The 14906-nt window shown below is 36.2% G+C and overlaps 2 protein-coding genes across 2 annotated transcripts; both read right to left on the bottom strand.

Moving 5' to 3' along the window:
- Positions 1-633: 633 nt before the first annotated feature.
- Positions 634-4078, bottom strand: LOC107727091 (bolA-like protein 3). Its single transcript, XM_016536853.1, has 4 exons — positions 3901-4078; positions 3554-3683; positions 3377-3465; positions 634-1179 (listed from the first exon to the last, which is right to left on the bottom strand). Exons 1-4 carry the CDS (start codon positions 3928-3930, stop codon positions 1114-1116), a joined length of 315 nt encoding a protein of 104 aa, XP_016392339.1. The 5' UTR covers positions 3931-4078; the 3' UTR covers positions 634-1113.
- A 712-nt stretch (positions 4079-4790) lies between these two features.
- Positions 4791-13615, bottom strand: LOC107727089 (beta,beta-carotene 15,15'-dioxygenase-like). The gene is made up of 11 exons (XM_016536851.1): positions 13428-13615; positions 10991-11119; positions 10772-10901; positions 10223-10370; positions 9583-9724; positions 8006-8226; positions 7637-7888; positions 7344-7446; positions 5961-6055; positions 5687-5798; positions 4791-5478 (listed from the first exon to the last, which is right to left on the bottom strand). The coding sequence occupies exons 1-11, from the start codon at positions 13489-13491 to the stop codon at positions 5324-5326; spliced, it is 1551 nt and encodes a 516-aa protein (XP_016392337.1). The 5' UTR covers positions 13492-13615; the 3' UTR covers positions 4791-5323.
- Between the last annotated feature and the right edge of the window lie 1291 nt (positions 13616-14906).

Below are 14906 nucleotides of genomic sequence, written 5' to 3'. Positions count from 1 at the left end.
AAAATTTTCTTAACTAAAAAATTTTGCCCCCCCAAAAAAAAAAAAAACGAAGTAAAATATTCTTCGATAAACACTTTTAAGTAGTTCAAGTGAGTCGACAGATCATTGAAACGGTTCACTGAAACTAAAAAGACTGTACACATTTTATTCGGAAATGCATAAACAGCAATATTTAACTTAAAGATATTTACGTCTATACGCCGAAATTTGGATTTTTGGCATATCGATTTAAACATTCTGAACCACTGAAACGAACTGTCCGAACGAACCGATTCGCTAATGAATCTGATTGAATGCTTTTATCCACCACACTGGAAAGCAGAACATCATGTGTCACATACGGTATCCGAATAAGCTACAATACCGTAAAGCTAGTAATAGCCTACATAGAAACTAAAGCAAAAATCCTTGAGAAGAAGAAAAAATCATAAAGTACTGAAGTTCTCTATTATTTAGTCCACTGTATTAAACTGGCAATACAATTCAAAATACGACTGGTGAAATGCGTACCGTGTTAAAAAATCACAAAAATGACATCTAGTGGTGAAAATGGTTTCTTTAGAACCTACCCATGCATTTGGTCATTTAAAAAAATACAAGCATTGAAGAAATTGCATATTAAATAACAATCTGGTTTTCTTGTCCTAGAATACAATCAATCTTCTGCCACACAAGGGGAAAGGTTGTGATATAATTTAATGGATCAACAGACCTAATGACAGAACAGAAAATAAATCAGACAACTGACAAAAGCTACTTCCGAGTGTGATTGTACACAGACAACGGGATCAATAAACTACTGAACAATGACTGAAGATTCAACCCATGCACATACCTTGCACGCTCTCATTTACATTTTTCTTTCACACTCTAATTTACAGGTAAAAAAAAAACATGACAGTCTTTTATTTTGTGCGTATTACAACATTTGTGAACCATATCTATCTTTTTATAACTGTACATCGTTTATTAATAACATCTGTAAATTACTCCTCTGCCACTGTTATAACTCTGCATAATTTACTTTATAAAGAGAGACAGACTGAGGTGTGTGATATAATATCGTAGTGAGACGGCAGGCTGACGTGATGCGAGAATGACGCTGAGCAGTTCCTACTTTCTAGGTACATCAGTGAATATGCGTAGACCGTGCATGGCTTTAATCTCATCTTTGAGAGCCTGTTGAACAACAAACCATAGATTATAATTTACACTGAATACTATTTTAATGACATGTATTGCAATCTCATAACTAATGCAATAAATACAGTAATGAATTAGCCAGACGAATGATAAGATGAGAGACCAGTGGCCTGTTACACAAAGCTGACTGAACAAACTCAAAATAGGTTTAGAGTCGACAAAACCAAACAAATCCAAACCAGTTCAGATCAGGTTCATTTGGTTCACACAGGTTTGATCCAGAGTTTATGCAATTCACTTCTCTGTTGAAGGTTAAGGGATTATGAAAAATTTCAAGAATTTGAACGCATTTCCAAGAAGGTAAAACGAAAGTAAATGAATGAAAATATGTGACTATATTAATGCGAATCAACTGAATTAACTTAATTTTTATAGGTTCACACAAAAGCTTAAAACATGTAAGCTTTGCCATTTTAAATGCTTTGTATATTCAAAATGTCAACAATTCTGTGTTTTTCTGTCAATATGGGGTGCTGTGTGTACATTAATGAGGAAAAAAAATTAACTTAAATGATTTTAGCAAATGGCTGCAATATAACAAAGAGTGAAAAATTTAAGGGGGTCTGAATACTTTCCGTACCCACTGTATATCTTACCCAGAATGTGTTTCACACTAAAACCACTCCATCTTCAAGAAAAGTTTGAGTTTGCTCAAACTAATCTCAAGCTTACCTGGGTAGCCACTGAAAACAGCTTTGTGTAAAAGGCCACAGTACTGCTAATATTAAAACAAAAAAAGTCAGATAAAGAAGACTATTATTAATGCATCCTGTTTGGATAGCTGGGATGAAAAGAAAAGGAAAGAGGAGAGGAAGCTGCTTTTTTCCCCCAAATACTCTGTCCCGGTCCATACGAACTGATAGTGGAGGAGAAAAGGGAACTACAAGGCTATATTTTGGCATAATTTGGCACACTTGTATAATTTTAAACCTGTATGATTTTCTTTCTTCTGCAGAACACAAAATGATTGGACCCTAATGACTTTCATTGTAAAAAAATAAATAAATAAAACAAATAAATAAATAAAACAAAACAATCTTTTAAAATTATTCTGTGTTCTGCAAAAATTATGCAATGGACTATCCCTTTAACTTCATTTTTACTGAACTGGTGTATAAAAACTACTCACAATCATGCTTCAATACTAAGGCTGTGCTGGTTTTCATCACTCTTGCTCAGTGATATTAATTCAACAGCATTTTTTTTTTTTCAATAATTATTATGCATACAGCTTTCAGGACCTCGGATTAATTGAGAGATTTTATGTAATGTTTGTGCTTTTAATAAACAATGTTCAGTTGTTCACCACGTGACCATTTAAAGGGGTGGTTCACTGGGTTTTTTCTAGGCTTGATTGTGTTTATGGGGTGCAGTCTAACATGTGTTAAAGCTTCGGTTAAAAAAAAAAAAAAACGCATTATTTTTCTCATAATTTACCTTTGTTCCACACAGCTCTGTCCCTTCTCTGAGAAACGGACTGATCTTTTCCTGTCTTTATGAAGCCCCGCCCTCAGAAATAGGCGATGGGCTCTGATTGGTTAGCTAGCCCAGTGTGTTGTGATTGGCTAAACTGCCTCTAGTGCGCATCTAAACGTCCCGCCCCTCACCTCAGCAGCATGTTCTCCTGTTGTATTGTAAACAACGGCGTCATTAATATTGCTTATCAGTTTGAGCCCGATTGAGAAGCAGAGGATATTATTGAAGAGGATCGCGCAGAACCTGTGCAAGCACGGCTTTTAATGGTAGGCCTATGTTTTTTGTTTGTTGTTGTCTCATACATTACTTTTAGATACGCTGTTGTAAATGCTACTGCTAATGTTAGCTTTTAATATACGTTTTTATCCTGATTAAAGCTTTAATACAGTACAGCAACCGCATGCGTGTCCATGTTTAATGCTTCTCATAGCTATGTGAAAATAAGTGTATAATTGGAACAGTTCATTGTTGGAGCCGAGCTGAGAGAGAGAGAGAGAGATGCAGAGCGTGTGAAGAGCAGGGGGACGCGAGGTACAGTATTGAGAACCGCTTCTTTTACACTAACTAACGTTAAAAAAAGTGAAATCGCAATGAACCACCCCTTTAAGTGAAAAAACTAATAGAAGTAATAGAGCTAACAGAACTGTTTACTGAACTATTATACTGAACATAATTATGGATGTCGGATTTGACTTACCTGATTGACTAACTGGTGCTGTTGTACTGTTCTCTTTCCTCTAAATTCATCAGACTCGAGGTGTATTTCGTACATTGCACCACAGCCTCCTGAAATGGACGCAAATACATTACAGCACATTCCCTGACTGTTTAAACACAATTCAGATCTTCAGCTTCATTCAGAGTCAGGACTAACCTGATATATCCACAACCTTGAGCGACGAAGCGTGAGGAAACTTCTCCTTCAGAACTTGTGTGATTCGCGTCTCTCCATCAGTCAGACTGGACGAAGACCGCGCGCTTAGATTTCTACACAGCACTTGAGGCTAAACACACAGAGAGACATGTCAACTGAATGTAACCATAATTTTACAATGTGACATTACGCCTGCCTGGTATTTGACAAGGTGACAGTGCAACTTTACGCTCACTGCGTCCATTCACAAACAACGCTGTCACGTTAACGCATGCAACCGTCATTTTGAGCAAACGCAAGCAAAACACACGCGTTAAGATAAAGAAAGAGAAGATTCAAACATTTACGTTGCATCTGATGGCTCTGAGCACAGACATTTTGGTGCAAAGGCAGTTCGTCAGTTCATGAAGATATTCAAAATATTAAACTGAAAATAGACTTGACAAAGTCATGTCTCGTTTAATTCCAGCGCCTGTCTCAGGAATATGTCGTCACCACCTTCAGGAACACGTTTCTGGCGCCCCCTGGTGATCAAACGATTGATAGTGGAGGTTTTGAATCGTCCTTTTGAGTCGAATCTTTTGAATCGGTTCTCTAAAAAGATTCCTAGTGGCTCATTCAGGAAGGTGTCTGTCCAGATTTCATAGTACAATTTCAGTGATGAGAATGTCATTGAAATCTCAATTGTTATTATCTACGAATAAAATAAATAGCAGGCCATAAACTTGCTGTTTCACATTCTTCAAAGCATTTTATGTTCAACAACTTGAGGGTGAGTAAATGATGACAGAATTTTCTTTGAAATCTCACTTGTTATTATCTAAGAATTAAATAAGGGGGGTAGAACAGTTTTGTTTTTAGTTCATTTTTGTTGCAGGTCATATAATGTTATTAGAATTAATAATAATTAGGCCTGTGATTGTGGGTAATCCCAAACTGGTTTTAATGCAATTTACCAAAAACCACACTATAAAAAATATTAAAAAGTAACTAAACAGATCAAAACAGTATTATATTATGACAAAATAAAATAAAAAACATCACAAAATTAAAACAGGAATTTCATGTGAGGCCATGATTTCCCCCCCACACACATTTCACAACAGATTCAAGTCCATACACCTGTTTTGTTTCATAGATATAATCATAGTATTATTATAAAATGCGGAAATTAGTAATAATAAGTAGGTGAGCTCATACTTTTGACTAGTTGCATACATAATTCATTAACAAAATAATTACTTTGTTTCTTTCATGTGTGGTGATATTAATAGCTCAGTAACAGATGACTTGAAGCCAACAATAAAGCGCAGTAACATTGTACTAAAAAGATGTAGCCTTCTTGTATTTTTAATGTACAGTATTTTACATGCACTTCAGCACTGGCTATAGTACTATACTATACTAACACTGGCTCTAACTATAATGACAGAAATAACGTCACTTTATGATTTCTGTATGCAAGCAAACAAAAACAGTTCACATGTTTCTGTTTGATATAACTAAATGCAATTAATGACCTTTCAAACAGTTACAATTTATACATGTGCATATTTTATTTCCAAACAAGAAATCATGTGTAGAAACATTTTCATGGTTCGGAGCTTGTCCTGGTTTCTTCTGCAAACAACTGTATACGGTCAGTCATAAAACGCAACTTCATACAATATGTCTTTGACAACTTTGTAACCAGATTATCAAAATCCCAACATTTACAGGAGATTCTCAATCTCTGTTTTTATGCCTATACAGCTGGCAGACATCAAACTCTTAACTGTTGTCCGGTATGAAGTAGCCATGCATGTCCATGTGAAAATCTACATCTATACCTGCCCGGGCAATCTCTTTGAAAGACTTGCCATCAAGCACCAGTAGAAAGCCACCCTGCGCTGGTTTGGCGTTTATGACACTTGTCAGGACTACACCTAAAAATTGAGAAAAGGGAAAGCAAACAGTTTAATGTTAAGACAAGTTAAGTTAAAAATGTATAAAAGCATAAAATGAAAATTAAATGCCATTCAATTTAATTTACACAATTTTTTTTCCTGATGATATGATCCAGCTGAATGCGATTGTTTTGGTCAAAAGCACAAACGTCACACAAATTATTTATTATGAAAGACAGTAAATTACCATCATCTTCATCAACTGCATCGGGCCTGGGAATGAAAACAGGCTCCGAGGCAAAACCGTCTCCTCCAGTCCACTCAATCTGCTGCTTTGTCTCAGCATCAAACTTCACAATCTGTACAAAATAGTGAGTGCTCAGTACTGAGTCACAAAAACTGGTAGAAAATGCCACTAACACTGCCAAGCCAAGGTCATGGGTTTGATTCTTATGGAATGTATTTACCTTGAAATTTTGCCAAGTTCATAAATGTACTGTAAAAATGAAAACGGTCAATACCTTTTTGGCCACCGGGGATATGTCCACACAACAAAAATAAGAATATCTGTACTTCTTTCCGTTGAAATTGTAATTAATTCTTGGAAGTTCCACACCTACAGTAAATTAAATAAATACAATTACTTTAGAGGTTAAGAGAGCCTAAGTATTAAGAAAATAATAAAAAATGATATATATATATATATACACACACACACACACACATTGGGTTTCCATGTTTTATGGGGATATTTCATATGCATAATGATTTTTATACTGTACAAACTGTATTTTTCTATCCCCTCACCCTAAACCTACCCCTCACACAAAACTTTCTGCTATTTTAGATTTTTTTAAATACTTCATTCTGTATGATTTATAAGCTTGTTTCATCATAGGGACCAAAATATATCCCCACAAGTGCAAAATTTACTGGTATTACTATCCTTGTTGGGACATTTGGTCAGGCACGGCGCCAGAATTTTTTCTCTACCGGTGCTAAGGGGGGGGCTAGACCAATATGTGGGGGTGCTAAGAAAATAAATGATATTGTTGACGTCAGAGTTACTTCATAAAGAAATTGTCGTTTTTTTTTTAAATAAAAGCAGCTATGGTACACACCATATTCCAAACAGCACAGGACAGCACCCATGCGCTCAGCATTTACAACACAATACATATGTATATGCATAATCAGAACTGTGCATACTTAAAACTTAAATAAAACATTAAAACGAACACCACATCACAACCTTAGTGACTATGTAATGGATTGCATATAGCCTACAGAAGGACGATACGTCTGTTGCCGTGGTTTAGCGCAAATGAGGGTTAAAACGGGGGGGCTAAACCGGGGCTATTCAAAATTCTGACGGGGCTATAGCCCCCCCTAGCCCCGGTGTAGCGCCGTCACTGCATTAGGTCCCCATAACATAGGGAATACCAGGACCACACACACACACACACACAATCATTCAACAAAAAAGTAAACAACTCACTCACTTAGATATCACCGCTTTATATCACGACACATTCAAACTTAAAATGACTTGAAATCATGATCTGTGTGGGTTTTTTTAGTGTGCAATAAGCTTGGTGAAATGAATGGTTTGTGACCATCATGACACTTGGAGTGTTCACCAAATTGAGGACTAATCATCTTAAAATAATGAAAATAGGATGACTATTACAATGAACAGCTGTTTGTATGAGAGATTTCAGTACATTTGTTCCCCACTAAGTTTATTTTACCCATGAACTTACATAATAAGTAAGAAAATTAGTAGTTAAAACCTATGGTATCGAAGGAAAAACACATAGAGGTGAGTGCGACTGAGGCCTACACACACACACAGAAAGAGAGAGAGAGAGCGAGGAATTAAGCCTCCCCGTTCATTGGCTTACCATCACAGAGAACCTCGCCCTGACACAGAACTTTTCCATCTTTCTCCTTCACAGCACTTGCTGTTGTGTATTTAAGCTTGACCAGATCTTCACCCGTCTCACCCTGGGTGTGAATGAAAAAAATAAATAAATAAACCATCTGTTTACTGTCTATAATCAGATGCTTTGAAAAGAACATAAAGAAGATTTCTATTAATGGTGATATTTGCACAGCAGCTAAAGGTTCAAGGTTTTAAAACAAAACCAACCAGAATCAGTGCTGCCTTGCAAACACTGTGAACAACATAACATACCATGTCGCTAAGGGGCAAAACAAATCTTTTGCACGTTGGCTTGCAGTACATAGTCTCTGCTCCCATCTGCTCCTTCAACTTGTCCAGGTAAAACATTTCATACAAGCCGTTGTCATCATAGCAGATCACATCAAAAACAACATGGCCATCATCTTCAAAGGCATTGACTTGATGGTAGACAGCCATCGCACCCGTGTAGAATTTGATCCCCACTTCCTTCTTTGTCTTTCGGTCAATAAGGTGAATCAGGGTCTGATGAACATAAGCGATGAAAGAATGGTTTAGATAGGTGAGGTAAGCTGTAACACTGTCCAGCTGACAAACACATGTCTAGACTACACTCAGAGATCTGAAAGAGTTCATTCTTACACTGTCTTCAGGGTGGAATTTCATGCAGCTGGCCCAGCTGACCCTCCTCAGATAGGCTGTGGCCATTTTGAGGATATCCAGCTTTAGGGGCTGCTCAATAAAGACGAAGTAGTTGTCAGTCATGCCAAAGCTGTGGTAATAACTGGGCGTGAGGAGGGAACGGCAGGGCACGGTGCACACGACCTCAGCACTTTTCAACGGTGGAGACCCGTCTGACCTACCTGATTTAAAAAAACATTGTTGAGGGTTAGTAGTTCTTGGCATGTCATGTAATAAGTGATGAAAGAAACTTAGCTTTTCTAAATTTACTCACACTCAGGCTATCCAAGATGTAGATGAGTTTGTTTCTTCATTAGAACATATTTGGAGAAATTTAGCATTGCATCACTTGCTCACCAGTGGATCCTCTGCAGTGAATGGGTGCCATCAGAATGAGAGTCCAAACAGCTGTTAAAAACATCACAGTAATCCACACCACTCCAGTCCATCAGTTAACATCTTGTGAAGTGAAAAGCTGTTTGTTAGAGACAAATCCATCCTTAAGGCATTTTTAATTTCAAACTATCACTTCTGGCAAAAATAGGAGTCCATAATCCATAATTACACTTCGTCCAGCGAAAAAATCCACAATCTCACATCAAAATCCACCAACATATTTGTTTAGAACTGTTTGACTGTTTTCAATTGTAAATGATGCTTGATCTGTGCACACATCTCTCCTGATACAGATGAGATGACTTTTTCAACTGCAGAAATCAATATTATGGATAGAGGACTCATATTTTAGCTGGAAGCAACATTTTAAAGTTACAAATCCGTCTTAATGATGAAATTGTTTTCTGCAAACATGCAGCTTTTCACTACACAAGACGTTAATTGATGGACTGTAGTCCTTGACTGGATTGCTTGTGTACTATTTTGATGTTTTTATCAGAGCTGTTTGGACTCTCATTCTGACGGCACCCATTCACTGAAGAGGATCCACTGCTTGTCCACAAGTGATGTAATGCTACATTTCTCCAAACCTGTTTTGATCAAGAAACAAACTCATCCACATCTTGAATAGCCTATAATTTTCAGCAAATATACATTTTTGGGTTAACTATTACTTTAAGACACCTTTACAAACCAATTGTTAATGTTTTCTTGATTTGGAAGTTATCTCTAATATAATATAATCTACAGTTGCCAGCTGGTAAAGCTATCCGTCACTGCAAATATGGCTGCTGAATTAGTGGCTACTAGTGGCTATAAACGGTATCGCAAAAACAACATTTTAAATGTGAGTAATTGTTGCATCTGCAAAACTCAACAGCATAGTGCTAAGGTGTTGTAGCAGGTGGCTGCCAGAGCATTGCTTTGCTGTTGCGAATGTGTTCTAGTTTTTATCATGTTACTATGCAGTTGTTATAGTGTTCTTGGTGGTTCATTACAGGTCCAAGTCAAAATAAACTACACTCAAGTCTCTATGAACCGTGCAATCTGAGCCAAGTATATAATACTTGAGGTTACGGATTTGAACAAAGATGAGAAGAGTAAGGTGCACCATGAAACAGAAATTATGACAGCACACTTACTTCCTCCTGGAACCTTGAACAACATGTATTTGGTTTTGCCCTTCTCTGCAATGCATGTTCCCATACTGTAGCTATTTCCCTCTTTATCATAATGCGTATGTGATGCCACAATATTTGCAGGAAGGTATTTCAGGTAGTCCACCTTGAGTGAATAAAGCAACAGCAATATTCTTTGAGAACATGTAAGTATGAAGAACATTTCAATCATGACAACTCTCAGAAAAGTTTTCACATGTTGGTAGATAAGACAGTGTTCATGTATTTGGTCTTGACGGAATAAACCTGCTATACAAGCTGCTGCTGTATGGACTTGTTACTGACAAAGATACGTAGACAAGCTGCTGTGAGCAAGCAAGATTTGCTGCCGCTGCATAAACAGGCATACATAAATCCTGTAGCAAATCTAGACAAGTGGACCTGGGGGAGGTGGGGGGTTTCAGAGGAATCAGCTAACAGCAAACACTGAACCAGACTATTTAAATGATGAGCCAACAATCTCATCTGCAGCAGAATCAACAGAGGCCAATCAGCTTGTGCCATGTACTAAATGATAGCAGATTGCATGGAAAGGGCATAAAAGTCAGCGCCATCTAGAGTTCCATGACTGAACAAGATAATTTTACAAGCAGTTTTTTTTTACCTTGTCTTGAGTCTCTAAAGTGATGGGGTCAATTTTACGAATATAATTGGTTTCAGATGTCGCATGGTAGTCATTTCCATATTTGATTATATTATTGCCACAGTTGTCAGTGAAGTCCGGGATGGTGTGACTGAGGAAGGTGATCACTCTGAAAAGAGAGTTAAAAAGAACATTTAGAGATATTTAACATCTGATGAACTGTTTTATATGAATAGTAAACTCTATACTCTATTCTTATAGTCAGTCACTAGTTGAATTTTAGCTGTTCGTCTCATGAGTTAACAGGTTTTATATTATTCTCAATTCTCGGTTACATGGGTTAATTTCCATAAAAATGACAAGGTAAAGTACTCTAATTGATACCTAGTAGTATGCTTCCTAAAGGTTAAATTAAGGATAAAATCTCAAACAAAATAATTGAGGTGAGATTTCTTCACATGAAATTGATGCATTTCTGCTTTTCATTGAAGAGTCATGTTTTGATAAATAGGCCAACATGTTTTTTTTTTTCTTTCTGAATTGACTGAATCAGACAATAATGTTACTTACTTGGAGAATATATTTTTGCATGGGTCTGGGTATGCCATTGTCCCCATCTCTGACACCACTATTCTGTTGGCCTGCGTGTTGGAGTTGTAGGTGTCACCTCGAAGATATTTGCTTCTATATGTCACCTCTCCTGAAAATTAAACAATAATCAATATATTCATGTGGAGCACTGAGGTAACACGTAGAAATGCACACAGAATGCTGATAGACATTAAATACCTTTTTTAATTGTGAAACTGTGCAAAAGTGCCATTCCATCAAACCAATGGTTGTATCTTGTCTCTCCCAAAGAGAAGAGGCCGGGTCCATTGCGTATAAGCGTGCCCTGCAGCCATTCAGGAATCAAGCCTGCAGAGACAACGAAACATGCTTAAACTGATTTAAGTGGAGCAGTTTGTTATAATTAACTGCTTATGTCCGCTCTGTCCAAATCATTTGCTATCACAAAGAGAAAACTGCTAAAGATCTACATGAGCACTAGATCCATAAATAAAGATACCCCTTAAGGCACTTAAAACAAACAAAAAAAAATGTCTCTATTTTCTGTAATTTACACTTCTGCTCTACTTGTGCACTGTTTTGGTTTATTTTTTAAATTCAGTATCATGATGACACATATTGTCAGCTTCTTTATGATAAATTTATTGTATTTTTCCTATTTTGTAAGCGACTTTTACGGTGGCCGAGAAGTGCAAAGCAAATCACAATTCTGAAAACAAAATAACAAATTACAAACGCAAATGCAAGTCTAAAAAACAAAATAACAATTCAGAAAGCACAACAACAAATCCGAAAACAAATTAACAAGTCAGAAAACACAATGACAAATTTGAAAACAAAATAACATTAATAACAAACCAATGATTAATCCCAAACCAATGGCGCTGTCTCAAACTATACCTACCTCTTCCGGTTTGTCTGATTTGTCGTTGTGTTTTCTGACTTGTTATAATGTTTTCTGAATTGTTGTTGTGCTTTCTGAATTGTTATTTTGTTTTTTAGATTTGCATTTGCGTTTGTAATTTGTTATTTTGTTTTCAGAATTGTGATTTGCTTTGCACTTCTCGGCCACCGTAGACTTTGAATAAAAGCATCTTCTAAATGAGTAAATGCAAATACAGATTAGAAAGAGTGAAATTCAAGCACTTTTCCAGTACTTTCAAGCAGTAGCAGCCGGTGCTTTTTAAGGGTGGGGAAGCTGTTTATAATAAACTATAAAATTACTTTACATTTACTTATATTGTTGCATGAAGCAGTTTCTGTCTGGTGTATGTGTGTAAGCTGCACACACATTTTTAATTCAAATGAATCATTGATTTTTTTTTTTAATCACTACTGTATTATTTTAATATTTTGGCTGGTTTTATTTAATAAAAAGTAATTAAATACAAAGAGATTATGATGTGAATGTCAAAAAATGAAAAAATGTGGCTTTTGGTCACCATGGAAATGGCAGGACAGGTTTCAGTACAATGATAAGTGTTCTAGTATGGATTTTAACGTATACACATCAACCTATTTCACAACGCAAATATTTGTCCTAAGTAAATGAGTTATTACTGAAGATTATACTGTGTCTGGGTTACCTTTATGGTGGCTGAGGAGAGAGGATTTTTCATGTGTTCTATGTGCTTGCGTTGATTCAGTGCCATGAGAGCACTGATCTATATATACCATTGGTTCTCAATTCCAGTCTCTCACTCCATATATATATATCAAGCATTTTCATGGAAGATATTGAAAATGATTATACATTTCAAACCGTGAAAACATAACTGTTAAAATAAAGCACTTTCCAAACTTTCAAAACTCTGTATGAACCCTGGAGGAAGTACAGTGAAAACTAACAATTTTATCATGTCTGCGATTACTTTTATTTAATAGATGACAGAGAACTGCATCTAATTATAGTGTTTTCAGGCATTCTTATTCTTTTTAAAGCGTTATACCCTTTGGACTAAACATGGTGACAAAGTATATGAAAAATATTCCGCTTCAGGTTTATTATATACAATGAATGTATTTAATCACTGAGAATTGTTATTAAACGTGTTTTTTAAAAGAGAAAAGTTACAGTTGCAAAACATGAATTAATGACAATTGTATGCTTTATTGTGCTTTAACGTGAGAATTGCTGCGTGTAGTTATATAAATGAGCACATTATTTCATAGCCAATTTGACAATTTCAATATATTTTAACAAAACAATATAGGCCTACATGGTAGGCTATATATTTTTATACTTTTGTGACTGTTTCTTTAAAACATGGTAGGTATTTGCCATATGAGCTCCAAAGAACGTTAACAACAGTGATCTATTTAATAAAAGACACCAAATAATGCAATATATTACAAAATTGTGCATGTGGATCCGTTGTGGTAATTTTTGTTTACTTGTTATGACATGGCTTTACAGAGACGGATATGCTGAACAAATTTTGTGAATGGCGTAGCCTTACAATATCATTGCTTTACTAAAGACGCTCTGCTCTTGTGAGAAATACAATAAAACACGGAGAGGTGCAAATAAAAAATACGTGTTTCATGTTGCGCGAAGAAACGCGTTAAGTTTTTTAGTAGGCTACTCGGTTTATAAACAAACGGCAGTGATTCAATGCAGGCGCGTGTTACTGGCAACGAATTTTTCTCCTCCTACCTTTTACTTCAGCTTTGATGGGCTCCGGATGTTCGTCCTTGTTTTTACTATAGTCGTACTGCATCTTCCCAAAGTGCTGTCCTAAGTTTCTCCAAAGAAGTGACGGTCAGTGCTCCAACACAAACTGTCTATAGCCTAAAGCTTCAGGAAGATAAAGACTCCGCCTCTCATTTCAGAACTGAGAGACTCTTCTTCTTCTTCTTCTTTTTGTTCAATGGCCGTTCACTCATCCTCCATTTCCGGATCCCTTCCGGACTCTACGTCACTACCTACCATGCACACTCCAGTCACAGATCAGCTGTTGCCAAAACCACCAGCCAGCCCTACATTGGGAGCTAAATTTTACTTGCTGATCGGCCTGGAAGGTCCATCTAGGATGATTTCTGATCTGTTGTTTCAACTGAGAGACTCATGTGCTAACAGAATTCTTATCTCCTTGTTACTGCTTTGGGCTCATGATTGTTTTACAAATGTAAACAGTTGCAAATTGTATTTATCTAATTATAGAGACTACAGATAAGCAAGCAGCAGGTCAGTCTGACCTATGCCTTTAACTGTATACCACTTGCAAAAAGTTTTTACTTTTGTGCATGTTTTTGTGCTGTGGGGTCTGTTTTATTTTAGATAATTATGAAGACAAAGTCATATCAGTCATATGGAGAGAGTTGCCATGTTAAGATCACATGACTAACTTTACTGACTTCTCAGTAACCGTTCTCTTATCAATATTTTTGTTGCATAAAATAATTAATGGCGGTGAATAGCACTGGTGGTGGTTGAGGAGATTCCCCCGCTTTCATGTAAAGCGCTTTGAGTAGGCTACCCAGAAAAGTGCTATATAAATGTAACTAATTATTTTTATTATTTCTACAGTTATATTGGAAACTAAACACATAATTTTTAAATTAAAGTTAAACATGCTGATACTGTCAATATACGTATATCCAAATGACTGCTATATATGCCAGCACAACACATATGTTCAGCACACTCAGTCACGGCGTTTGTCTCTTTGTTTATTTTGAATACACGCCCTCTAGCGGCGAAAATTACATATTGTGCCTTTAATCATAATGAATTCTACAATAAAATTTATATTTTCTATATTCAACAAACATAAATTTTTGTATGTTGTAGTATTCATTATGATTGGAATCCGGCAATAAATTGTGATAAATGGGCATCCGCCTGCATTTGGGGATTGTGCATTTAACACAGTTTGTGCTAAGCATGCTAAGAACCTGATTCTGAAAACCTGAACCTGAAAAATTGTAAGTTTTAAATTACCCAAAAAAAAAAAAAAGGCCACAGAATGGACAGTAATAATTCGTCACAAATAGTCATGCAGTCAGCCCATGTTAGCCAAACAAATCCTAATTTCCACAGTTTCTTATTTATTTCTTTGGAGAAAACAAAGAGAAATATCCAATAGTTTGTGTTTTTTTTTTTAATAAATATCAGTAAACATTTATTTATTTA

This window comes from Sinocyclocheilus rhinocerous, unplaced genomic scaffold (assembly GCF_001515625.1).
Source record: "Sinocyclocheilus rhinocerous isolate Xijiao unplaced genomic scaffold, SAMN03320098_v1.1 scaffold35, whole genome shotgun sequence".
In the NCBI taxonomy this organism is placed as follows: domain Eukaryota; kingdom Metazoa; phylum Chordata; class Actinopteri; order Cypriniformes; family Cyprinidae; genus Sinocyclocheilus; species Sinocyclocheilus rhinocerous.
Note: the sequence above shows the minus strand (reverse complement) of the source record. Positions and strands in the feature narration are given on the sequence as shown.

Excerpts from the sequence above, each read along its gene's own strand:
- LOC107727089 (XM_016536851.1), bottom strand. The coding sequence starts at position 13,491 with ATGCAGTACGACTATAGTAAAAACAAGGACGAACATCCGGAGCCCATC. Across the intron at positions 7,889-8,005 it reads AATTCCACCCTGAAGACAGT|ACCCTGATTCACCTTATTGA; the intron begins GTAAGAATGAAC and ends TATGTTCATCAG. Across the intron at positions 6,056-7,343 it reads GGGCGAGGTTCTCTGTGATG|GTGTGGAACTTCCAAGAATT; the intron begins GTAAGCCAATGA and ends AATTTACTGTAG.
- LOC107727091 (XM_016536853.1), bottom strand. The coding sequence starts at position 3,930 with ATGTCTGTGCTCAGAGCCATCAGATGCAAC. Across the intron at positions 3,466-3,553 it reads CAAGGTTGTGGATATATCAG|GAGGCTGTGGTGCAATGTAC; the intron begins GTTAGTCCTGAC and ends CGTCCATTTCAG. Across the intron at positions 1,180-3,376 it reads AGCACCAGTTAGTCAATCAG|GCTCTCAAAGATGAGATTAA; the intron begins GTAAGTCAAATC and ends GTTGTTCAACAG.